This window comes from Catharus ustulatus, chromosome 13 (assembly GCF_009819885.2).
Source record: "Catharus ustulatus isolate bCatUst1 chromosome 13, bCatUst1.pri.v2, whole genome shotgun sequence".
Taxonomy (NCBI): domain Eukaryota; kingdom Metazoa; phylum Chordata; class Aves; order Passeriformes; family Turdidae; genus Catharus; species Catharus ustulatus.
Window position 1 is genome coordinate 14467509 of NC_046233.1, and position 25529 is coordinate 14493037.

Sequence of the window (25529 nt, forward strand, 5' to 3'; positions counted from 1 at the left end):
TTACTAAACTGCAGGGTCCAAATTGTGACTCCTAATCAGTGATACTATTGTAAGAATTGAAGGAGCTGAAAATGTACTGCAAACACCTGGGAGTCAAAGCTGGTGCAGGAGCAGAACCAGGCTGTCCTAAGGGAGCATCACAAGGCTATTTAGCTTTGGCTTGTGGGAGACATGAGTGGGTACCTTGGAATAACCTGGAACAACCAATAGATGTTTTATATTCTGTACAGTCAGAGGTCCCTAAATTTTGCTGTTCTGTGGGGAATATCAAACGTTGCTCTTCCTTTTGGACTTTCTCTAAATTTTTTGTTTTCTGTCCCTATATTTAAGTGAAAAAAGCTTACAAAGTGGATCTTGTATGCATCATTTGCAGGTTTCATTAGGAGCCATTGACAGAGGCTCTATTAATTATGGCTGCAGCCAGCACCTGGGCAGATGGTTTTGGGTATCACAAAGCTGGATTTGACTCCTAAATCCATGAACTAGACTTCCTACCATAACGGTAGTAAGAACCAGTTAAAAAATGCACAGAGGAATCCAATTAAACCATTAATGCACAGACTCACCAGCTGAAGAGAATATTGCATAAGTCTTTTCAAAGTTGTACATACAACAAAGTCTGGATTAAGTCTGAAACACTGAGACTAAAAACTCATAACAAAAATAAGGATACCTCTGGAAAACACCTGGTGGTCAGCTCAGTCACATGAATTCCAATTTCTTCAGCCTCAAGATCCTCTTACAGACCCTATGTACTGAGCTATTCCTTGTTTTCCACAGGTAAGAAAATTTGGTGCCATCTAGAGAATGTCCCATACTGACTGTGCATTTTAATCCCTTTACTTTCTATTCTGTTCCTCAAGGAGTAGGGAAGAGATTTTTATTTCACTTCCCCTCACAGCAGACTATTCCCCAATGTAGAACAGAGCTACAGACAATGGGCATCTCAGTGCACTGCATCCCTACTCAGTGTGCAGACAATTCCAGGCCTTCTGCACAGCAAACCATCACCACCAGTAAAGGCTGAGCCTCTGCAAAGGAAAGATGCATTTTTTGGAAGCAGAAATTAATCTCCTTATTCTATTGTTAAGCCCTCTTTTTTTGTGATCAAAATACTAAATATTCCCAAAAGCTAAAAGAGTAAAAATGCTAAAGCTTTAACCTATGCCATGGCATGATATATGTAACATAGTTATATTACAAATTTTCATTAAATTAGCTCATTCACTTACAGCTGCACAGCTTATCAAAATTGGTGGGAGATGAACACTAAAATAACCCTAAATACCAAACTAACATCTATCGACAACAACCCATTTACATTATAAATTATATGAGCAGCACATAAAGTTTCATGTAACAACTCCCACAAAAATTGGGTCAATAATTAACATTAAAGTACAAGTGAGGTACATATCTCCCCATCTTCACATACTTCAATCACCACAAATCCCAGTGGAAGCACTTGCTGGAACTCTCTAGTAAGTTTAAATGGTGTGGGATCAGCACAGTAGAAAGCACAAATCCTTAACCTGACCTTTGCTCTGATGTTTTCATCTTTCCCAAGTTGTCCAAACAGGATGATAAACTGAATTTCAGTGTCATGCAGGGATTACAGAAGAGAATTCTCAAATGCTTTAAAGTGGTGTTGCAGCTCTTCTGTTATTCACATCCTCATTCATACCCTCAGCACTGTGCAGTGTAGGAATCCTTGTTTGAGAGCACTAAGAGCACAGGGAGACTCCCTGCATGCTGAGAGTTATTCTAGTTTAATGCTTGTTTTTGTACAAGTTTCTTCACTACAGCTGATAATATTGCCTCTGCTCATCCCAATTTCAGTTTCATGTATCTTTTGCCTGGAAATTAAGGAATAGTACTCTTACTGCAGGACTACTTTTGCATTTTCTCCTTGCAGAACACAACTTCTGTACAACTCAGATACTGTGGGAAGCACAGCAGAGGACATGGAAGGCCCCAGCCACAAGCAAGCAAAGCCAGAGTCTGAGATGTTAGTAAAGCAGGCTCTGTGTCTGACTGCCCACTACATTTGTATGGTACAGTTTATTTTCCTTTATGTCTGAATGCACTACAGAGCTTCCTGGAGAAACCAGAGTCAGAAGCATCAACATTTTTGGCTGTGATGTAGCTTCTTGTTTCCTTGTTTACAATTCCAGATTTCAGCAGTTCAAGCTCTAGAATTTCCTGCTTTCCTTGGATAGCTCATAAATTGCTCAGTGCCAAAATCTTTTGCAATTTGCAGGAATGTTGCTTTTCTTAACACATCCAGTTATGCCTCTTTATCCTGTTCTTTATAATTCCTCTGCCTCCTAGAAAAACACAAATGGAGCTGCAGGAGCTGGAGAACCTGCTGCTCAGAGCATGTGGAAGTTCACTGACTCCCTTCTGCCACAGGTATACTGGTAACATATTTTGATGGTTTCTCAAATTCAGAGCTGGGAACTAGTCTGATTTAATGCTACAGCTCTTTTCAATGCTTCATTCTCTCCTTTAGTTTGGTCTTTCTCTAGCAGCAAACCCCCTGGATATTAATTTTAGTGTGATACAAATATGGAAAATCTATAGCAAGCTTCTCACTGCTTAAAATGTGAAATAAGGGGATAAACATAAAGAAAATTCACTAACATAAAAATAGTCTATTACTTACAGTACAGCTTATCTTGTAAACAGCCCAAATATTGCACCAATTAGTATTAATCAAATTGCATTGTGAAGAGTATGCACAGCAATATGAGCAAAAGCTGGGAGAAGAGATTTTGTTAAGCTTAATCCTCAACTGGAAATGCATAGTTTATGTACAGATTCTTAGTGTGCCAGCAATTTTTAAGTGTATAAATCAGGGTTACTCAACTTGTGGTGAGAATAAGCACAGCATGAAACATTTATGAATCGTGCATAAACCTCTGAGAAAACATTTTTGCCAATTTTCAATGAAAAATTTTATTTCCTTGTTCAGCATTTTGTTTCATGTGAAGGTAATTTTTGGTCATTTATCTTCTTTACCAGGGTAACTCTTGTATATTGAAAATCTGAGTAACCCAAATAGATATTCTTAATAATCAGCACACAAACTATACATTAAAATGCCAATTTTTGGCTCATGCATGGGTAATACATTTAAGCAAGCATAATTATGCCTGTCTGTGAATTTAAATGTATGCCCAAGATAAATGCAAAGTATCTTAGTGTATAGATAGATAAATGCAAGATATCTTGCAAGTCCTATTGCAAGAAAATAGTTATCTACTATTTTAGCTCTGTGGATATAGTTCAGCAAAATAAAAGAGAAGTTACATGCTCCCTCCTTTTAAGACTGATTATCTCTTTCAGAAATGCCAGAGCAAGGAGAAGGAAAAGCTCATGCGCAGTGATTTATTTTTCCCTTTTCTGAAAACTGCAAGTTTAAAAAGGGTAAAAAATGAATTATTAAACTGATGTAATGGTAAAAAACCAGCTTCTTCATGCACCCAATGGTAAAAAAATGACCAATCAAAACTATGAGGAACTGTCAAATAAAAAATCCTCTAGTTTAAAAAAGTTTAGCTTTGATCGCTTAGAGAAAAGGCGAAGAACACTTCAAGTGCCTTTTCTTGGCAGGTGACACACAAGGAAAATCCTTTTAAACAAGCTTCCTTTAAAAACCTGTTACCTTCAAAATGATCTCAAATGTAAACATACTAGTGAAGACATAATCTGCATACCCTAGGATCTGGAAGGTAAACAAAAAGTTACAAACATTATTGCTAAAGCTGCTTTTGAGCTAACAAGGAGCAATTAACAATGCATTACCTTTAACAGGATTTCAACTGTAAAGATGGCTGTGAAAGCATAGTCAAAGTAACCAAGTATCTGCAAGGTATAATACGTGCCACAGTAAGAAATCCATCTCTTCATAATTTTCACAACTTAGACCACATACAAAATACCTGAATTAATCTAAGTAGATACATGGAGAATTTAGACAAAGTAGTTCAAAATTCCAGCTATTGTGCAACCATTTTTATTTCCTTAAAAATTTAACAGATGCCACTGTGCTCAGGTATTTGATTTCACCCCTCAATAATTGACAGGACCCAATAGGCAACAATTTCTTTCAATTCAGACTTTGCTCTACCAGCTTTCACAGATACTTTCTTCAGCCTTTAGCAGAGATACAGAATCTTAAACAAACAATAAATATTTATTTTAAATGTCTGTGTTTTTTACCAAAATACTGCATCACAAAATAAAACTTCGCTGGTTGCTTCTGGAGTTCAGATCATCCCAAATTCTGCTACATTATATTGTTCCTGTCTAGGCTTGTCTAGAGTGTCACAAAGCAAATTGGTGAATGACTCATCACTTCAACCCAACACCACAACCCTTTTTCTTTGAAGTGGGAAGATACAGCAGTGATTTATTTGTACGAAATCTGAAAGAACCCACAGGAGTTGCACAGTGATATGAAATTACTGAGGGTATTGTGGCTGTGGGATTGACCTCACTGCTGTCAGCAGGCACATGAACAGGTATTTCAGAACCACCCAGAGCTGTGGCCACATCACTAACACCTAAGCCAGTGAGCTGCAGGAGGCTGAGTTTAGTCTCAAGGACCCAGCAATCCACCTAGCCAATAACTGTGCACAGAAACATCTTCCCTGGGGTTCAGCAGCTAACCAAGTGGGAAGGAGAAATAAAATAAAGAGACAACACACAAAGAAATTAGTCATGCTGGATCAAATAAAAAGAAATCATTTTTATCCCCCCATATTCCCTTGAATATTCCATCCTTCTGTTTCTTGGAGTGGCTGAAAAAACAGGTAAATATTAAAGCCATATGACAAAGATTAACCAGTAACCAATTCATTCTAGACTTAAATGCATAAAGGCATTCCAGTTTGTAAACTTTCATTCTGCTGCTGACCTGGTTGATGGAAGGAATGTGAACTGTCAAGGCAGTAAAAAGAGAATTATGCAGGCCTGGGGCCTATGAGAGTACTTACAACAAGAGAGCAATGCCTTCCTGAAATCCCTCACAGTTTGTCTGTGTCCCAAACAGAAATAATCTTTTCAGTTACCACCACTCTACACTTACATTTTCCTAATGCTCCTCTAGTTACAAATACAATTATCAGCCCTTGAAGCTATTCCTATAATAACAGTTTCAGTATTCTCCACCAGCTCTCTCTTTTTTCTACCCACTAGTGTGATTTATTTATAGGATTACATTGGTCCAGCTATACAGATATGGGAAGTACACTGCTCTGCTGAATAGTGCATGAAGATTGTCTGTGTGCTTTGGCCTCTTTTTACCTTTGGAGAAAGTTTTAGCTTTCTGGTTTCTACTCAACTTACTGGGAAAATGTTCAAAGAATGCCAACAGCCAAAAGACTTTCAGAGGTTGCACCAACACCAGCAACAGCTAGAGAGACACAACCTCTGCAGCCTCAGCAAGCCCAGCTTTCCTGCAGGAGGCAGAAGAGTTTCTCTAACTCCATGACAATCTCTAAAAAAGGAGATTTTCATATCATTTTGTATCTAAAACAGGGGAGGGCTGAAAGTTCTGTCAAAGCATCCCCAAAATCCTCACAGACCAATACCAAGTTGCACCATCTCAGCTATTTCCTACCTAATTGAAAGCAAACCCAACTCTCAAGAACATGAGAGTTTTGCTACACAGCTGACACAAGTGCAACAAGGCCAATAAAATCCATGGTCACAGGAGTGGATTTAGTTTTGTTTCTCTGTCTAATAATTGTGCTTTTGAGTAATAGTTAAGCTTTCCACTAGCTGAGCACTTAAAATGGGAAATTCAGGAATTTCTTTTGGGAGAACAAAGGTGTTTAGTCCCCACATAAACTGTAATTTTATTCTGTAATAAAGATATTACTGAAATTAATGTTTTAGGCTGAAATGGCATTTTTCTCTGAATCAAGGCAAGAGCTGGGCATGCTTTGATCCTCCTCTTACAGGTGAGTTTAGAAAAAAGTGAGATCTGTTTAGTTTCTGGTGCAGCCAATCAGGAATTCAAATATCTTTGAGTCCAGCATGGGGGAAACTCAAACCCCTCAGTGTTCACATGAGCTTCTCTGAGATAGAAGGGAGCACCCTCATGAATCCCTACACTCACTAACAGAGGGACACTCCAAGTGCCCCAAGACCACATAACAGAGGCAATGAAGAGAGGACACACCAGAGTCTGTTCCAAACATGATAAACAGTGATCATTTTAACTGGCATTTTTAAATCAGCATCAAATACTGTGAGGCAGTAAGAGTAATTCAGTAATTGTACGTGAGGTACTCCAGCTGCAAAGTAGGAGAAAATATGAAAATTATAGATATTATATTCAGCTTGAGAATATTTTATCCTGATACATTTATAGTCACAGAAAAAGCATTATGTAAATAATAAACACTTCAAATGCTGAAAATGTTCCATCAATAAAGTTAATTGTCTTTAAAGATGTATGCTTCTTAGAGCAAAAGGAGTATAAATGTATAGCTTGAAAAAGGAGAAGGAATGGTTTTTAACATGAAAATGAAAAACCAGGCACTAGGCCCAAAGGATTGTATCCTGTGAGGGTATATTTATCTCCAGACATAAAAATGAAGGGCTTACATTATTTCGAAAAGAGTGGCTGCGAATTGGATCTTCTGCTGCTAAGGAAACACTGCTCAGCATGATGAACACAAGGATGAGATTGGTAAAGATGTGGTGATTGATCAGTCTGTGGCATCCCACTCGAATTCTAAAGAGGAGATATAAAAATACAGCATTTTTGCACATGGAATTCAGCAGATGGTTAATACACAACATGTTTTCTGTTACTCTGCCAGCACTGATGGAGCAGAGCACCAGCAGTTAGAAGCAATGAAACTGCTGAAGCCATCGGTCTGATACCCCAGAATGTAAATAAATTCAAAATCCAATTCCCCCATGGTGAAGATGCACTTAGAGCAATCTGGGAGAGGTTGGTTTCCACTGGGTTATGAACACCACAAGTTCCAGTGCTTGTACCACTGTGCACGTACAGTCACAGCTCAGAAAGACCAAGGCTAGAAAGAAATCATTCCAGATCCCAAATTCAGTTTGATTTTTACTGAAGTTGTCAAAATTATTCATCTCTGAAATGCAGCTTTGGCTGCAGATCTCATTGTGCTACTAAGGTCCCAACTCAAATCAGAATCTGCAGGAAGATTTTCTTATAGAATTACAGGACAAGTGGGTGTTGAAGGCTCCTGAGCTGCCAGGCTTTAGCCACATGACATGAAGGGTAATTGTGCATATGCTTGGAGTCACTGAGCCCAAGGTAATCACAAACACAGAGCACATCTGGAATTAAACTGACAAAAAGGCACAGTCAGGTTCACAACTAACACTGAAGTTGTTTAAATTCTGCTAAAGACTCAGAAGGTTCTCAGCTAAAATTTTTTCTCCTCATATCAAGTAGATGATTGGAGTGTGGTGTATCTTAGTTAAGCAAATTGGCCACTTTAGACCAAGAATACATATTATTAGTTGAAGCTGAAAGGAAATTGAAATATTCAACCAACTTACTGATTTTGCACCCAAAACATTTTACCTTGATCATCTTCTGAACTTGATGGCCTTCCCTACTGAAAGGCAGCATTCTCCCATGCCAAATATTAAATAAGAACTTCTACTGATTAGTCAAGTTTGCTGTCTTCTGTGCAGAACTCTAAATGCTCAGGAGTTACACTAAGTGGTGAAAGATTCCACTGCCTCCCCAAAATCCAACTATTACATTTCTTGATTCTGTAAAATAATTTGTCTTTATCTTTGATGCTTGTTTGAATCTGGGAAATGTTGTTACCCTAAGAGGAATACATACAACTTTTCTCCTACTTTTCTCTTTTTCTGGTTTCTCCTCCACAAAGATTACTAGGGTTACCAGAAATTCTGTCTCATGCAGAAGATGTTCAGATCTTTTCTATCCAGTGACTAACATAGTACATAGATAATACACCTTAAAGGGTACTTTCCAGACATGAGAGGACTCAGATTATATATACAAAATGCTTATATCTTCAACAGCGGGAAGAAAAATAATATATTTTTCAAATTATTCTCATTTACCAAGTCAATCAGAAATTTTTAGGAGGGAAGCCAATGTCTTTTCTGTTGAACACACTAGATTTTTCACTCCTAATCTCCCTGGAAGGAGATCTGTTACTTCACTGCTAAATCTGGATGTCTAAAGCAATATTTTTCAAAATTATATTTACGGGTTGGTGCTGCTGAAAATGAAGAAGGCACTCCCTTCAGGGATTGGTGTGATCTTCTCCTTCATGTTGAGTTCTGATATTCTACGGGGACGTGGGCCTGCTGGTACCTCTGGTTCATCCTCCTCATCTTCTTCATCTTCACCTACTTTAAATTAAACATCCTTTTTACTACAAACTAAAACATATCGAGGTTTTGTTCATAACAATACAAAAGCATAGCTTGTGTGAGAATACACATGGTTTATAGAAAATATATATTCATGGCATGACTCTGAAAATCTATAAACCAATATGTGAATATCCAAACGTTGTCACAAGCTCTCACACAGGTTGTTGTGCATATGTGGGTGCGTTCATGAGTGCCCTGAGTGCACTATGAGGTTTTGCTACTCCTCTGGAGCCCCAGTTCAGCTCAGCCCCATCCATGCCTGAGTGTTGAGCTCTGGGCACTGGGTGAGCACAGTGTGCCCAAAATGCAGGACAGATTTCTGTGACATGCATCCAGACAATCAGGCAAAACTGATTTTTAGATAAGTATGTTCACTGGGTCAAATAAAAATTGACCAAACATCATCAGCCCTGGAATGTCCTCTTTTGCCAAATGTTTGAGAGAAGTGTAGAATTTGCTCTCCCATTCAGATAGTGTTACCAAAACAGTCCTGAGGCTCACAATGTTGACTCTCATATGCTGCTAGGAAGCTGCAGGAAAAGATTATACTTAGGCCCATTTATCCCCTGATAAGAAAGCACAGCTTCACTGACTTCAAAGGAATTGATTCACCAGAAGCAAGTTTAGGATATTTTATCAAACACACTTAACTGTGTCTCTAGCTAGTATTCACATACCTGGTACATCACAGGGGGGATAGGGATCTTTATCCTCATCCTCTCCTTCTCCATATTCACCAATTGTCACCTACAGCAAGGAAAGGGATGCACAGGAAGAAAAATAAATTTTAATATAGAGTACAAAGCCCACAGCAAGCAAACCAAATAAGCCTCTGAAGTCAGAGAAGTGAGTTTTGTGAAGCAGAGTAACTCTGAGAACGTAGGAGAGCTGACATTTTATTACTTATTTTACAAAAAAAATTTTTTATAGTATCCACATTTTTCTGGCTATGGAAATCACAATAAGAGCAGAATCAACACACTGATAAAAGCTACCAAGATTGTTTGAACATTCTACTAAGATTTTATATCCACTGATCTCATTGGATTTATCAAGCAAAATACCTACAGGGATCATTTAAAAAATTACATTTTTTTAACATCAACTATTTTGTTCTGTAGGAGCTTCCCCTCTCAGGATATTCTGAAACCAAAATGATGTTTCTGGTTTAAGAGATACTGTGAGGGTGCAAAGCATCAAAACTAAGTTTACTTTGCCTGGAAAAAATGTAGAGATGATGGGCTCATACAAGAAATCGTACAATGCACAATACAAAGTACTCTCTAGACAAATCAATAAAATTGCTTATTAGAAAAGAGACAAGTTTTAGGATATATACCTTACTATCCTTGGGCTTCTTTTGGTCACCTTCTGATTTCTCACTTTTTTTATTTTCCAGACTCTCCTTTCTATAAAACAATACAATAACAATTACAAAGTGTGCCGTGTAAAGATAGACAATTTTAACTGAACTATACCAATTCTACGAAAACTTGGAAGCCTTATAATAAAATATTTGCAATACAGCTGCAGGTGTCAGAACAATAAAATCTACTGCATTTGAATGCAATGATCCATTTAAAAAATTATGATTTTGAATGTCATTCCAGAGGCTAATCCCTAAAATATCCAATGCATGATCATTACTCCTTTCTAGAGGGATAAACTGTGCCCTTGGACTCATACAAACAACTTTCATTGACTTCAACAGGCTTGCACTGATTTCAAAAGAAGGTTTTCTACATGTCTATATAAGGCTTAGAGAACTGATTCCACAGGGAGCTGTGCACTGGCAACAACAGATAAATTCTTGTGCTAATTGCACAATAAATCCTATTGTTGCAATGTTTAAATATCAGTTGGTTTATCATTACATTCTTAATTCACCCCAATTACTACATTTTATCTAAAATCATAGTTTGTCTATTATTTTACTGTCTAGACAAACCCTCCTACTTTTTTCCTGATTCCAGCACATTTTGAAGACATTCATATAAAAAAGTCCTTATGGAAGAATTCAGTACCCTCCTCCTTCCCTCTCTTGCTGGTTCAACATGCCCAACTATTTTACCTCGCATTCTTTTTCCTTTCCTTTTCTTCAGCTTCTTCTTTCTGAGCTGTATTTAGACTTTCAGCATCTGCCAAGTTATCCACAGCAATGGCCAAGAAGACATTTAGCAAGATATCTATTTCAAATCACTTTAAGGACATTATGCCTTACCATACTTGTGTGGTTTATTATCAGCATAAACAGTGACAATGTGAGAGATATGAAACACATGTTCCCAACCTACAGTGTGGAGGTTTGTGATGCTGGAGTGTAGTGCAAATAACACCCATTTAATGGACCAGACTGATACTGGCTGTAAAGGGAGCAGAGATCCATTAGGGTCACGGGTTTTAAAATAGCAGAATGCTTGAGGTATTTTTTTAAATAAATGAAATTCAACTTTAGGCTAGCCTGAGCAAGCTCAAATATGAAATTGTCTATTATACATGAAGACTGTTCAGGCATCTTGAAAAATTCATTTTTATAATGCACTGTCTTTCATGTCTACAACAATCTATATCAAATTCAGCTCTTCAGTCCATATTATTTAATCAAAAATACTGATACAAATACCATACACAGTGCAGAAAATACAATGCTTTTGCCCTTTAATCGCCTCTTGACCTTTTAAAAAATTCTGAGAATGGCAGTAGTTTGCTTCTACGTGGGGCCAAGGAGGTGTTTCCAGATTACTGAAGGCAGGGAAGGGGAATATTCCAGCAGACTCCTCTGCCCTGCAGAGGATCCCTGGCTGCTCTCTCAGCAGGGTCAGAACCCACCAGGCAGCCCCGAGCACTGGGGATGGATGGGTGGATGAACAGAGGATGCATGGACGGATGGATGGATGGATGGATGGATGGATGGATGGATGGATGGATGGATGGATGGGTGGGTGGGTGGGTGGGTGGGTGGATGGATGGATGGATGGATGGATGGATGGATGGATGGATGGATGGATGGATGGATGGATGGATGGATGGGCTGATGATGGATGGATGGATGGATGGATGATGAAGGATGGATAATGGATGGATGATGGATGGATGGATGGATGGATGGATGGATGGATGGATGGATGGATGGATGGATGATGATGGATGGGGCATTGCTGCCCCACTGCCCAGGTTCCAGCCCTGCACTGCCAGGGGCACAAACAGCTGGCAGGGTAAGGCCATGTTCCCAGGGAAAGAAGGAAGGAAGAAAACATTCTCTGCCTTCTGCCATGTTGGTGGCTGGACGTGGCCTGGAGATCACTGACTCTCCTTCCTCAGGGAATGGGACACAAGGAAAAGTCAATTTAAAGGGCTCAGCACATGCAGAGAACACTTGCCAGAGGGATTCTGTTCATGTGTTTGGCTCACAGCTCAGAGATGTCTCCAGCCAGTGTAAAGGATACAGTTACCACAGATGAAGAGGATAATGAAATATATACAGACAATCATGCCTGAGGATGAGGGACCACCGTATGCCATTATGCCATCATACATGACAGCATTCCAATCTTCACCTGTTAGGATCTAAGGAGCAGATATTAGGAGATTAGTAGTAACTCAGCATCAGAAGTGAATAGAGAAACACATTTCCTCTGACCACAAACATAGCTAACCTTCTGCATGCATAAAGCAATACCATGTTCTTTTCATGCATTGTTTTAAAACTCCCATTTAAACAAACATCTCCTGAAAGCTTGGGTTTAAGTCTAACAGCTTTTATTTTGTGCTATGCATTTATGCAACTGAACTTCAAAGGCAAAAATAATAAAAATTAAATTTTATTGACATTGTTTTGATCTTGGCATGCCAAAATAAGAGCCCTGGTTTTCAGCAATGCCACATATGTAGCAGTGCCAAAAAATGTCCATCACTTAAAAATCAAGTTAATATATGTTTTAAGGTTCCTTTTTTCTTCTCTTTTTTTTTTTTTTTTTTTAAATACTGGTCACAAATCTGTACTACAATAAAAATTCTGAGTATTGTAATGCAGGCTTTAGGGGCACTTCATGTATCTCTAAGTAACTTCTTAAAAATTATCCATTCCATCCTGAGAAAATATGTAATACTCTCCTTCCAAGCAATTAAATGGTTGTTAAAGACGATTAAATGCATGCCATTTTCTGAAATTCTTTTTTGGAGAGCTAAACTTATCCAGTTAATTGTCATTGCTGGTGAGCACCCAACAGGTTGGTTGCTTCTGAGTGTCTTCTAAAACTGAAGGGATCTCCATTCCTTTGAAAATGAGACAGACAAAAATCTGAATAAAATCTAACTCAGCTGAATTGGGAAGCCTTAAGCTTTTGTAGGGGCAAGTTCAAATGTGAACTCTTTTCCCCATAAGGAAATTTCTCATTAATATTTCCTCATCTTGAAAAAAAATGGAAAGATTCTGAAGTTGACACCAAGATGAGTCCTGCAGGTCAGCTTTTAACTCTGAACTATAATGGCTGAAACCAAATATTGTGGTAATGTACACAGCCAAGTGTGAAAATTGTGAGCAATACAAAACCAAACAGCCTAAGTCCAGTATCCAAACTGAGAAAAAGAAATTTTAAAAAAGTATCACAAATAGGTGAAAAGTAAACTCTAAGTATGTCCCTACCATTTCACAAGTAGCAGACAAGTTTGCCTTAAGATTTTAATAAAATTTTAATTGTAATGATCTCTAAAGAAATTAATGCTTGTTTTTGTTACAGTGATATGACCCCTATGCATTCTTTAAAGGCTTATTATTTTATCTTGCTTGAGAACAGCTGAAATGTTACATATCTAATGAAGTTAGAGAAAATAATTGATCAAAATAAATATAACACTCCACATCTTTTTCTAGTCATGTGTTTGATGGACAAAGGAGATTTAATTCTGAGAAGTAACATGACAAGCTATGTTGCATAGATAGATCAAAGAAGATACGAAACAAATGGTACAAATGGTGCAAAGTTACCAGAGTACTGAATTTAATGAGCAGAATGCTACTTAAAGTAAACTGAATAAATAGTATTCATGATTTTATTTTCAGGCAACATGATCACTTAAACAGTTTTGTTGATCAAAGGTAAAATGTCTCATACAGGATGAAAGAAAGTTACCTGGAATACAGTTAAAAGGGCTTGTGGAAAATTATCGAAGGTGCTCCGTTTTGTTTGAGTTTCATCAAAATTAAATTTGCCTCCAAACAGCTGCATTCCAAGCAACGAGAAGATTATGATGAAGAGGAAAAGCAGAAGCAACAGTGAAGCAATGGACTTCATTGAGTTTAACAAGGATGCTACCAAGTTGCTCAGGGATGCCCAGTGCCTATAAATTAAAATGCGTGTGTTAACGCACACCAAAAAAAACCCCAAACAAAACAGTAAAAGAGCAGTGCATGATGAAGTATTACAAAACAATTGCTGATCACTCTTCAGCTATCCTTAGAATTAGCAGTATTGGATAATCTTACCTTGTTACTTTAAAAATACGCAGGAGACGAACACAGCGAAACACTGAAATTCCAAGGGGTGACATAATTTCCAACTCCACCAAAATGGTTTCAACAATGCCACCACAAACAACGAAGCAATCAAAGCGGTTAAAGAGAGAAACAAAATAGGCCTGCAGGCCCAAGCTGTACATCTTTACTAACATTTCACAGGTGAATAAAGCCAGAAGAACTTTATTTGCGATATCTGGAACAAAATATTAAAGAAAAAAAAGATTCTGAATTTCTTCATAAATTCCATTTTTATTTTAACTTATTAGTACTATACTTTCTATATGAGTCTGCAACTTATTGCTCAAAAAGGAAGTAGTGGGGTTTTTTTATGTTGGACTGTAGTTGATGCTTAAGTGGCAAAAGTTACATGAGGATGTAAAGCTTCCTGCCAGCCACAAACTATTCATCTTTCCAATCTGTTGGCAGCTCTCGGTTCCTCAGCTCACAGCTTGAGTCCACACTGTAACTCCAGCAACCAGCCCACAGCAAGTTCTGCTGTGCCAGCTCCCACTTCCTCCTCATCTTTCAAGCACAGTTTCATGGTAAAAGTACAGGTATTTACAATTTAGCATTGTCAGGTCTGTGCTGCTGCATTACTAAGCTGTGTTACAGCTATGGAAATCAAAGACCACATTCAATCATTGCTTTTATCCCCCTCTGGCTGGGCTGAATATCCTTCAGACAGAAAACCACACAATGGTGAAGTACAAAGTAGCCACTGATAGAACACAACTATCCATAGTCAAGACCAGGACAAATAATTTTTGACTGTACCTTGGATCTGGGTCAGCCAGTCAGGTTGATTGTAATGCTCTGATGAGATAGTTAATGTGTTCAAAAAGACCAAGACAATAACAAGCCAATAAAATGTGACAGATTTTACTGCAGCCCTACATTTTCTTCTGTTAAAGCGGTTCCAGCGACGCCAGCGTCGACTGAAAAATTCAAATAAAAATAAATTTATTATTAAATGGAAAACACATATGAACTTAAGGAGAGTTTCTTCTTTGGAGAAAACAAGTGCAATTGTGCATGTGTGTGCAGGTACATTTTCATAGATACTTAATACTTCAATTGCTGTGTAAATCACTGCCAGTTGCAGATTAGGGACTGCTAAAGTGTTATTCCTTTTTTTATATTTCCTTATAGATTGCTAAATGTAAACCTCAGCATTTGGAGGCTCCAATTGCCTGTGACATAATTAGGTTAAGCTGCATTTAACATTTCACTGGGTAACAAAATATATCTTTCTTTCCTAGTCCCCATACACTTAGTAACAATAAAGAAAGTCAATCAACTCAGAATTCAAATTAAATTCAGTCTGAAAATGTAGGCTTTGAGTTAAACCACAAAGAGAATTCTGGCAGGATTAAACAGAATAGGAAAGCTGAGGCCACCTTTTAGAAATCTACCCTATTAACATCAGAGATCTTCTTCAGTAATTCCTGGAGATTTCTGCTGATATGCCCTGAAATTGTGTCAGTGGGCAAATGTGTGTGAAATAAATTAGAGTGACAAGTTGAGGCTGTACCTAGATGTGAGTTGGATTCACAAGTGAGGATATATCTTTGGACTCATAAAACTAGATTTCTCTGTTTCGCTTCTGGGAACTCTGTTCCAGCATTAACTAAGTTTTCTTTATGCACCTTAAATTTATACTTGTAGTAATGGAAATTAATACCGGTTTTAGATATCAGTACAAAGATGTTTCAAGCCTTTGTGGTATTCTAACCATATAAAGGAAAAATATCCTGTCTTGACCTAAATCAATATGGCATTCAAGAACATTCTTATCTTGCCAATCCCCTGCTATAAGGGTTGTGTCCATGGCCATCACAAAGATGCCTCACTCCCTGGGTAGGTTAAACTGACTTTTTTTACTCTTACAGAACATGCTATCATTGAAGTCCCTGAGACAAGAATAATAATGGTGGGATACCTCTACTCATAAGATTCACAAACAGGCTCAAACTGAATAACTCCAAGCTTTCTAAAGCCAATGGGGATATTTTTTTTTGTTTTCCTCAAAAAGACGTGTGGAATCAGGGACAAGAAAGTGTAGCTAAGTGGTACGTATATTAATGTGTATGAGTAACATAGGTATACATAAACAGACTACAGCAATAAAACAAAAATTCAAAAATGAGAACAGCAGTGAATTTTCCATTAGACTGATGCAAGTAAAGGCATGCTCCCAAAGATTAACTTCTATTTTGACTTGTAGTGCAGCAGGTAGGCGAGTTTGCAGTGAAAAGCATTTTCTGTTTTGATCCAAAGGCATTTTGACATTACGGTCAAAACAATATCCTTGATAAGTTATGGCCTGACTTACTTTGTGCTCAAACACAGTGCACTGACACTGCAGAGTAACATTCCAGAAGTTGGAGCGAGGATCAGCGCAGAAGAGTGAGGAGAATTGGACCAAGATTTTGCATTTACCTTAGAATGTGATTATAAGAGGAAAATACTGACCTGAACTTGGATTTTGAGATGGTTTGACTAGAAGAGAAGGAAAACATTTTTAAGAATGGAGAAAAATTAATTAACAAATTCTTTTTCTTTACAATTTTGCATTGGCATTACATACACATAAAATAAACTTTTAACAAAATTCATCATGAATACTGAAATTCTTTTGTCTGTTATTTATTTTCTAAAATACCATTTCTAAAGCCTTACAAATTTTCTCAGTGAAAAAAAAAAATCTCCTTTAAAACTCAGTAAATAAACCTAAATGTAGAAGCTGCCTGCAAGTCATGAAAATCTGAGCAAATAAAGACTGAACACCATGGGTTATACAAATACTCCCATACATTCAGTTACTGTCTAAAAAATACATATTCTCCAGATCATGCACAATTTAACAGAAAATACTTGGTTTTACATGTCATTAGAAACTTCCATTCTTTTCTTATAATTTTGAACAAAAATCATATTTTATAAAATCTTTCAGGAAGAGCTGAGTTTGAGTTGTTTCACACCTTAACTTGAGAATTTTAGGAGCGCTTTAACACTGAAACAATTGGTCCAACATCAAACTCCTGCTAATGTCATACAAAGCCTGGCTATTTCGAGGCACTTTTGTCTGAACAAAGAGTGGGAAAAGAAGGACCCTTGGAATGCAGGGATGGAGAGGTGGGAGCTGGGCAGCTCCGCGCACTCACCACAGGCTCCCGCAGCACGCCGCGCTCTCCCCTTCCCCGCTGACGTTCTCCGTGTTCACCGACTCGGTCTCGCTGGTGGGCATGCTCGCTGTGGGGACACAGAACTGCTCAGAGCCAGCACCAAGCGAGGCACTGCACCCCTGTGCTCTCCTGGCCTTGCCAAGAATGCCTCCAGCTCTGCTGAGAGCTTGGAAGACCTGAGGAGTGGTAGATGAAGTCAGACACTTCATCGTTGTCCTCTCCCACCAAAAGGAAGCACACAGAATTCCAGAGCGAATGGTGACTTTTTGTTTGCTTCTTTTTAGTGATTCAAGGTAATTGCTTACAATTCACTGCAGAATATAAAGTAGAGGAGGTTTGTACAAAGAGTATGCAACCCCAGCAAAGAAATCAACCTGAGCTAGATTCGGTAACTTTTCCCTTTGAGAAGTGTTCTGTTCACACTTTGGAGGTGCTGTTCAATTGAAGTGCTGTTAACAAGCTCGCTGATTCCAAGAAATATCATCAAACTTCTGAAAGGAGGAACAATCACACTGCGGTCACAGTGACCACTCTTTGCTTTTACTGATATTATGAATTATCAAGGCAAGATGCAAGAAAGCAAATGTGCCTGCAAATACTGTGTGAGCAGCAGGCAGGAGCACAGGGAATGGGAGAATGGTCTTTCAAAGCATGATGAGAACTACTGCTAATAAAAAGGGGACAATTACATTTGCACAGAGTGAATTAGTACACATAGAGTGGATCATTACTGAATGGCTAGCAATTGTAGCTGGTGGTGTGTTAGACAAAACTCATTTTCAGCTGGGTCATCATCATTTGTCTTCAAATAACTGAAATATAGAACAAGGACACCTTAAGTCAAAAAGAGCTAGGAAATGATGAACAGCCAAAGTTCTCAGTACTTCCTAGGGGAGACTACTATCTACAAAGTAAGCATGAAAGGAAAACCTCAGGAACAAGAAAAAGGTAAATTAATGTTGTTGGTCTAGACAGTAGAAATACCATTTAAAGTAGGAAACATAAGACAGGTGCAAGATGCACTGAAATCACTGTAAAACAGCAAAAATAAAAGAAAAACAGAGCATTCTAAAGGTATTATGGTGTGTACCTTCCACTGTTTTGATGGTTTGTGTGTTTGGTTTGGTTTGATTTGTTGGGAAGGGTTTAAGCCAATCTGTGGACTGAGAGTGCTGGGAGCAGAGGGGCCACACTGCCAACTTCTGATAGAAAATCTCACTATTTTGATAGCCTAAAGGATGACATGAGCTTTAAGAATCAGACCCTGGATTTTCTGATTTGTGTACAAATCAAGTACAAAGTGCTAACTGTTAGAAACAGTCTCTGCACAGCCTCTATATTGCCTCAACACCAACATGAAGACGGAGGGAGTGGGAAGTGCTGGTTTGGTTTCTTGCCCATCAGTCCCATCCAGGCTGGAGACTGACAGGTCTGGGCAGGCCAGGTGCTCAGCTACTGCTTGCAACAGCTGAGAATCTGTCCCCATAAGCAAGTCACTGTTATATGAAATGTTAAACAGAGTGGCATAACAAAGAAAGATCCAAAACGTCCATGCCAAAGCACTTCAGGCAGTAAGCACAGCAAAACCTTCTTTCACAAGGTTCTTCTGTTCTGATGATTCTTTTAAAATATTACTGTAATGGTTTTATATATTAAAAGTCGCTGGTTAGCACCTGCAAGTGTCTCAATTCTAATATAATGCTTCCCTTTATAAATCAGTTTTAAAATAATGAATTTTGCTACTACTGCAAGAACTTCACAGTTTACAGTAGGAGTTCAAAAGGAATTTAACTCAAAAATAGAGACAAAAAATCTTTGATGTTCAAATTCAACTATTAAAATTTCAAAGAGTTAAAGAAAAAAAATCACAAAATTATTTCAAATGTAGTCTCAGGGCTTCAGAACTAAGAATTTTTATTTTAAAATGCCAATGTCTTTTGAGATAACATAAGGGGTTCCCTTGTTTGGTAAAGAACTGAACTGGTTGCCTTGTGCCAGGTGACTTGACTGCTGTTAGAAAAAATACTGCATTATAGTCACCTAATGATAAACATTTCAGCACTTGTGATGGGCAACTGCAAAATAAGAGTAAAGGAGTCTTGTTTCATACACTATTAAGAGCTGCCAGGAAAACACAGCTAGGCCTACTTCCACAATTATTGCATATGTGTAATGTGTCCCACACTTGTATTTCAAATTTATCAACCCTTCCCTTCCCCTGAAAAAAAAAAAGTATGTAGAATCCAGTTCTTCATAAAGTGTCACTCCACTGTGTGACAAAAACCGATATTTAATGAAAACAATGCAAATGCATGAAAAAAGTGAAGTACTGTAATTTTAACTCAAGTCTATCCTGACTTTATGTGTTAGCCCACAGTAAGAAATACCAGCCCATTATGAACAGGATTATGTGAAGAAATAGTAAAAAATATATTTGTCCCTATTGAAGTGAATGTCAGTTCTGCTAATTATTAAATACATCAGGATTTTACTGTGTTTCAGACACCACAGGGCTTTGCTCCATCTCTATCAGTGACTTGCAGGTGCTGTATTACACAACAGAAGAGGGAAAAAAAGAACCAATTCACAGTAGAAACTCAGCTGCCATTATACTGTAATTTATATATCAAAATTGAAACTTGACAGAAGTACTGAGAAAGGCACCGTGTGGAAGTCCAGCTCCAGCAATGCCAGCAAGTCATCAGGTCTTTAGCCAGAAGAAAAAGCAGCACTGCATGTCCACATCCACTCTGCTAATGCAAGCAGCCTGCCAGGTCTCAAAACAACTCAGTTCCATGGCCACAGCTCCATAAGGGCAGGTGGTGTCCATGATGCAAACACAGCACACAATTTTGAGAGACTTTTGAGAGACTGATCTCAGCAGGGTCAGCTCTAAGATCTGTACTGGAGCCCCAATATTGAAAAGAAGATGCCAAATTTTCTCTTTTCTTTATTCACCTTTTGCCCTTATTTTACTGGCAAGATTATCTAGATTTCTAGATCTAATAATCTCTTCAATTAAGCTAACTGGTTTCAAACAAAAGAATGCTTGCATTAGACAATATAAGCAACCCATACAGCATGCAGATTAATACTTTCCTGAGTGGACAGAAAACAGGTCAAATACATCAACTACTACATTTTGCTTCTGTGGATAAGAATATAACATGAGAAAAACAATCCGTTGTATTCACGAGGTACTCTATGGAGTTTTCAGACTTTGGAGCAGGGATTTCAAACTCCTCTCCAGGATGTAATATAACTAATGCACACTGAAGAGCAAGCCACTGTCTATCAGCAGTGATGTGCCCTTGCCAGGTAGAGTTGGAAGAAATAAATCCCAGAATCCTGAAATTCAACAATTCAGTGTCCCTGTAGGATCCAGAAGCAGGCTAAATTACAGCCTGAATTACCAAACTCTGGTGTCAAGTATTGTTGTCAGAAATGTTTTCCTTTCTAATGTAAATGATTAAAATTTTAACCTGTTTCAACTTCAACTGTACATTTGCAATCCATAGGTTGATGTCATTTTTGCACTAGTGCATGTTGGGCAGCTCTGTGTTACATGTGCTGAAGGAAAAAGTGCTGTAGAAGTGGAGTGATCTGCACAGTTCATCAGCATTGGCTACTGCAGAGAACCTTGGCATTATTTTAAACTGGAAAATTTGATATCAGTCTTACAAAAAATGACATCTTCTGTTTGCTAGTAACAGCCAACCAACTCCTTGAACTCCAAAATTTTCCTAATTCTTTCTCAAATTAGTACATGAATTTTCTGAATCCTTTTTACCAAAACTTTGAGGAAGTCAAACAGAAAAACAGAGTGAAAAAAAATCCTCAAAGTGACAATATTATCATTGCAAATTCATCTCATATTTTCCTAAGTCTGCTGTATGGCCAGAAAACACTTCAGAAAGAAGTGGCACTATCTCTTCTGACTGTGAAGCTTCTCAGGGTTAATCCAGTTTAGGAGTCTGTTTGGAAGATGCTCTCCATGATAGTGTAGCAAGATATCTTTTCTCATAGTGCAGATTTAATGTTGTTGTATATCATTCTTATGGGCTGTCTGTTTTTATAGGCAGCCCATGGAAAAGCAATACAAGGTTGGCTGCATAGCAGTGGAAGGAGAGCAAATTAATCAGGTTTTGTTACAGTAGCATCACTGAACCAACACTTAAAGCCTGAAGGATGACACTGTGAACCTCGGGAACGTTGCATATTCTACACACATTGCTTCTAGTGGAAATAGGGATAGAGGGAATACAAACAAAAGTACTTAGTGTGGTGTTTCTAATCCAGAGACAGTCTAAGCTTCAACTCCTCAGATCAGCATAATCATCTCATGAACTCAGGAAGAAATAAACTTAGGCCATTAATTTGTACTTGGGGAAAAACCCTACTCACAAAAGGTGCACCTGCCCTGCAAGGCAGAAGAATCCAAGCCTGTGCCCATGAGTTTGGGATGGCTTTGACTTGCAAGGTCAGGCACCAGCTGTGACACAGCAGCCACTGCCAGCAGGTGACAGCAGGTCCACCAGAGCCAGGCTGCTGCCTGACAGATACCAGAACCTGAACCTGCTCCTTGGAGGGCTGTGTTGAAATACACAGCTCAAAGTACACATAGTACAGCAAACACAAAGTTCAAAGTTGCAACTGTCTTCTCACAATTTTTACAGAAAAACTATTTCAGCACTAGAGCTGAGTGAGCTATCGGACAATACACGTAACAGTTGCACAAACAATTTCAAGCACACTCAGTCTATGCACAAAATGAGACTGTCAGGTCCCAGCAATTTCTGACTTAGAATTCTGCATTCTCTAAAGTGCATGGATGAGAGTTTTCAGCCTCAGTCTGGGCCACAACACAGATTTTTAGGACAGCAAGAAAGCCAGTTGGTCAAATAACTTAGTTGCAGATAGGATTAAAACTAAATCTCCTAACTACTGCAATTGTGCTCACGTTGAAACAGGACATTTGCTCGGCAAATTTGAAAATAACTATCACACTCTAAACATCCTGTTCATCTCCACTGTGGGTGGGGAAAATTGAATAAAACAAATCACAGAAACAAAACCATCAATAACAAAAGTAAAAGCTTGTTGTGTTTTGTCAGAGTTTACATCATAAGTATCAAAAGTTAAGAGTAAATATTACCATCATGCTGTTCTAAGCCTACACTATGATGCATTATAAAACTTGTAAAATACTTCTATTGCTTTCTTCACACCTAACTTTAAAATATATTTTTTTATCTAGTTTACCTGACTTCTGAAAAAGAAAATCTATTCTTCAAGAGCAGCCACAGACAAAGACACTTCAGTGGAAATGTGAATGGATTAAACTCTGTTTTAGGAGGTTTCAAACATGCACTTCAACCAGCAGGAAGCTCTGCATGCACAAGGAGTTCCATGCTACAGAGGGCTGAGCCTTGGTTATAGAAATGCAAACAGTTTGTGCTCCCGAAAGCTACCGCATCCTATGCAGTATTGGCACAAAGGAAAAGTTCAACTGCAAATCCAAACACGTTTTACCATGTTTATTGGAAGAACGGCCAAAGCAGCTAAGTCTGCTTTTCTTCTTGTCTTCCATTAAGTCAGCCAGTGTAAGCCCTGGGGAAGCACATGTAATCCCAGCAGTGACGCGGGAGGTGGCAGCAGTCGCAACGCAAAAAACAAAAACGTGTCCGTACACACAACACAGGCAAGGTTAGGTAGAACAAACTGAAATCACCGGCAGCACGACTGATCACAGCTAAACCCCTCACCTCTCACGGATCCTCGCATTCTGACCTAAAGTCGCAGTGCTTTGAAGGCAATGGAAGTTTTTTCATTGGCTTCAGGATAATTAGCTATTGGTTCATTATAAAGATTTCCCACTTGCACTAAAGGCATGTTTACAATTCTAGTAATCAAAAGATATTCTGTTATTCAACAGCATTGAATACCTGCCCATTTTCAGCAGCAGAGATTCACAAATGCATAGGATTCATAAATAAATGACTCAATGACTTCTCTGATTAGGAATTTTCAAATGCTGGGGGGACATTGCAGTAACCTCAACTACAATTTTAAACGATTACATGAGAAACTATTAATCACTGGCTTAACCATCTTTGAAATCTCTATCTTTGCCTGGCATAGAGATCTTCTGTATCCCAAACCCAGAGCTCTTCTACATCATTGAAGAGCACCATGGTGATCTTCCAGCACCATAAACCAGCAGTAATCTGGATCACCCAGAGGTTTAGATATTCAAAGCAGGGATATAGTTGCCTAGAAGCCTGAAAATTATTATTATTCTGACAATCTTGGGACTGAGCTCTACTTCATGCTTCCAAGATGGCTCAAGAAAAAACATCAGCAATATATTTTAACTAATTTTTTTTTCCTAATAATATCTGAAAGGCAAGGAGGTGGAGCAACTCAGCAACCCTTCCTCCTTTACAGGTTGTTGCAGTTGATACTAAAAATGAAATACCAAGCCACATATTTAAGGACATGTTCATAAATCCAGGAGTGCTAGAAGATTGTCTCTTCACTGGAAATTTCCAAACAAAAACATATATGTCTGCCTGAAATTACAGTAATTTCACGACTATAAGGCGCACCCTTTTGACTAAAATCTCCCCCCAAAACCGGAAGTGCGCCTTATAGTCCGGTGCGCCTTATCTGATCTACAAAGTTGCGACATTTGCCACCCCGGAAGTGAGAGCCCGTCGGCATCGGGGCCTCCCCCGTGCGGGGCGGGTCCGCCGGCTTTGGGGCCGCCCCCGCGTGGGGCGGACCCGCCGGCTTCGGGGCCTCCCCGCCGGCATCGGGGCCGCCCCCGCGCGGGGCGGACCCGCCGGCATCGGGGCCTCCCCGCCGGCATCGGGGCCGCCCCCGCGCGGGGCGGACCCGCCGGCATCGGGGCCTCCCCGCCGGCATCGGGGCCGCCCCCGCGCGGGGCGGACCCGCCGGCTTCGGGGTCGCCCCCGCGCGGGGCGGACCCGCCGGCTTCGGGGCCTCCCCACCGGCATCGGGGCCTCCCCCGCGCAGGGCCGTCCCGCCGGCTTCGGGGCCACCCCCGCGCGGGGCCGGTCCGCCGACATTGGGACGGCTCCCTTGCGGGGGGTGTTAAAGCCGCAGGGATCGGATCGGCTGCTGCGCGGGGGGGGGCGAAAGCCGCAGGGATCGGATCGGCTGCTGCGCGGGGGGGGGCGAAAGCCGCAGGGATCGGATCGGCTGCTGCGCGGGGGGGGCGAAAGCCCCCGGAATCACGGCGGCCGCCGCGCGGGGGGGGCGAAAGCCCCCGGAATCACGGCGGCCGCCGCGCGGGCGGCGCGAAAGCCCCCGGAATCACGGCGGCCGCCGCGCGGGGTGGGCGAAAGCCCCCGGAATCACGGCGGCCGCCGCGCGGGCGGGGCGAAAGCCCCCGGAATCACGGCGGCCGCCGCGCGGGGTGGGCGAAAGCCCCCGGAAGCACGGCGGCCGCCGCGCGGGGTGGGCGAAAGCCCCCGGAAGCACAGCGGCCGCTGCGCGGGGTGGGCGAAAGCCCCCGGAATCACCGCGGCCGCCGCGCGGGGGGGGCGAAAACCGCCGGAAGCACGGCGGCCGCCATGCGGAGAGGGGGAAAACCGCCAGAATCGGAGCGGCTGCCACGCGGGGAGGGGGCAAGCAGCTGGAATCGGGGCAGCGGCGGCACGGGGCAAGCCTGCCGGCATTGGGTCACCCGGAGCGCCAGGGAACTCCCGGAACAGCGGGGCCCTGGGGATGCTGCACGGAGCGGCGGTGGGCATAGCCCGGCCCTGCCGGGTACAGGCAGGCCCGGGAGCCAATGGCTGCCGGATTGAGGCGGGGCCTCGGCCAGCAAGCGTGCGGGAGGAGCTGGGGGCGGAGCCTCGCTGCAAAAAAAACCTGGTGCGCCTTATAGACCGGTGCGCCTTATCTGATCTACAAAGTTGCAAAATGTGCCGGCTCCCGGGGGGTGCGCCTTATAGTCCGGTGCGCCTTATGGTCGTGAAATTACTGTAAATTCTTGGCACTTCTCTTAAAGCTCTTTTAAGTACTTTCCTTCTATTTTCACTCTGCAAATCTTCTACAACCTTCAACTTAGCCTAAAATTATGCCTAAATTAACAATTTAGACTTAAAGTTTCTTTCAAACTCAGTAGCTATACAAAGCATTTTTTATCTGCATGACCTCAAAGTTGTTTAAGCAATGTCAGAGCAAATAGGGGTTTTTGCAGCCTATTAACAAACATCTAGTTTGAACAGGACAAAAAGGGTTCCTGGGATTTCACCTGCAAACCCAGTCCATTGGCACCACAGCTGACAACCCAGTCATCCAACACTCTTTGTGAACCCAGCATCACCTACAATTCTACAGCAGCCTTGCACAAAGTGTATTTACTCCATAAAATGTGCCATCTC

General features: G+C 40.4%; 1 protein-coding gene and 1 long non-coding RNA gene across 16 annotated transcripts in view; one reads left to right on the forward strand and one right to left on the reverse strand.

Moving 5' to 3' along the window:
* LOC117002402 overlaps positions 1-3660 on the forward strand; it is a 59667-nt gene extending 56007 nt beyond the window's left edge. The window contains exon 3 of the long non-coding RNA XR_004419274.1: positions 1916-3660. This is a non-coding gene — a long non-coding RNA (uncharacterized LOC117002402). The remainder of the gene's footprint in view (positions 1-1915) is intronic.
* The window catches only part of CACNA1D (calcium voltage-gated channel subunit alpha1 D), a 171158-nt gene that overhangs the window by 53168 nt on the left and 92461 nt on the right, over positions 1-25529 (reverse strand). For 8 of the 15 annotated variants that reach the window (XM_033071459.1, XM_033071456.1, XM_033071452.1 and 5 more), the window contains 12 exons: positions 17098-17185; positions 16406-16432; positions 14708-14868; positions 13901-14126; positions 13548-13755; positions 11862-11982; positions 10487-10601; positions 9755-9824; positions 9093-9162; positions 8247-8391; positions 6619-6748; positions 3808-3867 (listed from right to left, as the gene is read on the reverse strand). In XM_033071459.1, the coding sequence (XP_032927350.1) occupies positions 3808-3867; positions 6619-6748; positions 8247-8391; positions 9093-9162; positions 9755-9824; positions 10487-10601; positions 11862-11982; positions 13548-13755; positions 13901-14126; positions 14708-14868; positions 16406-16432; positions 17098-17185 (1421 nt within the window). Of the gene's footprint in view, positions 1-3667; positions 3728-3807; positions 3868-6618; positions 6749-8246; positions 8392-9092; positions 9163-9754; positions 9825-10486; positions 10602-11861; positions 11983-13547; positions 13756-13900; positions 14127-14707; positions 14869-16405; positions 16433-17097; positions 17186-22650; positions 22729-25529 lie in introns of all 15 variants that reach the window. The other 7 variants (XM_033071458.1, XM_033071453.1, XM_033071450.1 and 4 more) reach the window with 4 other exon arrangements.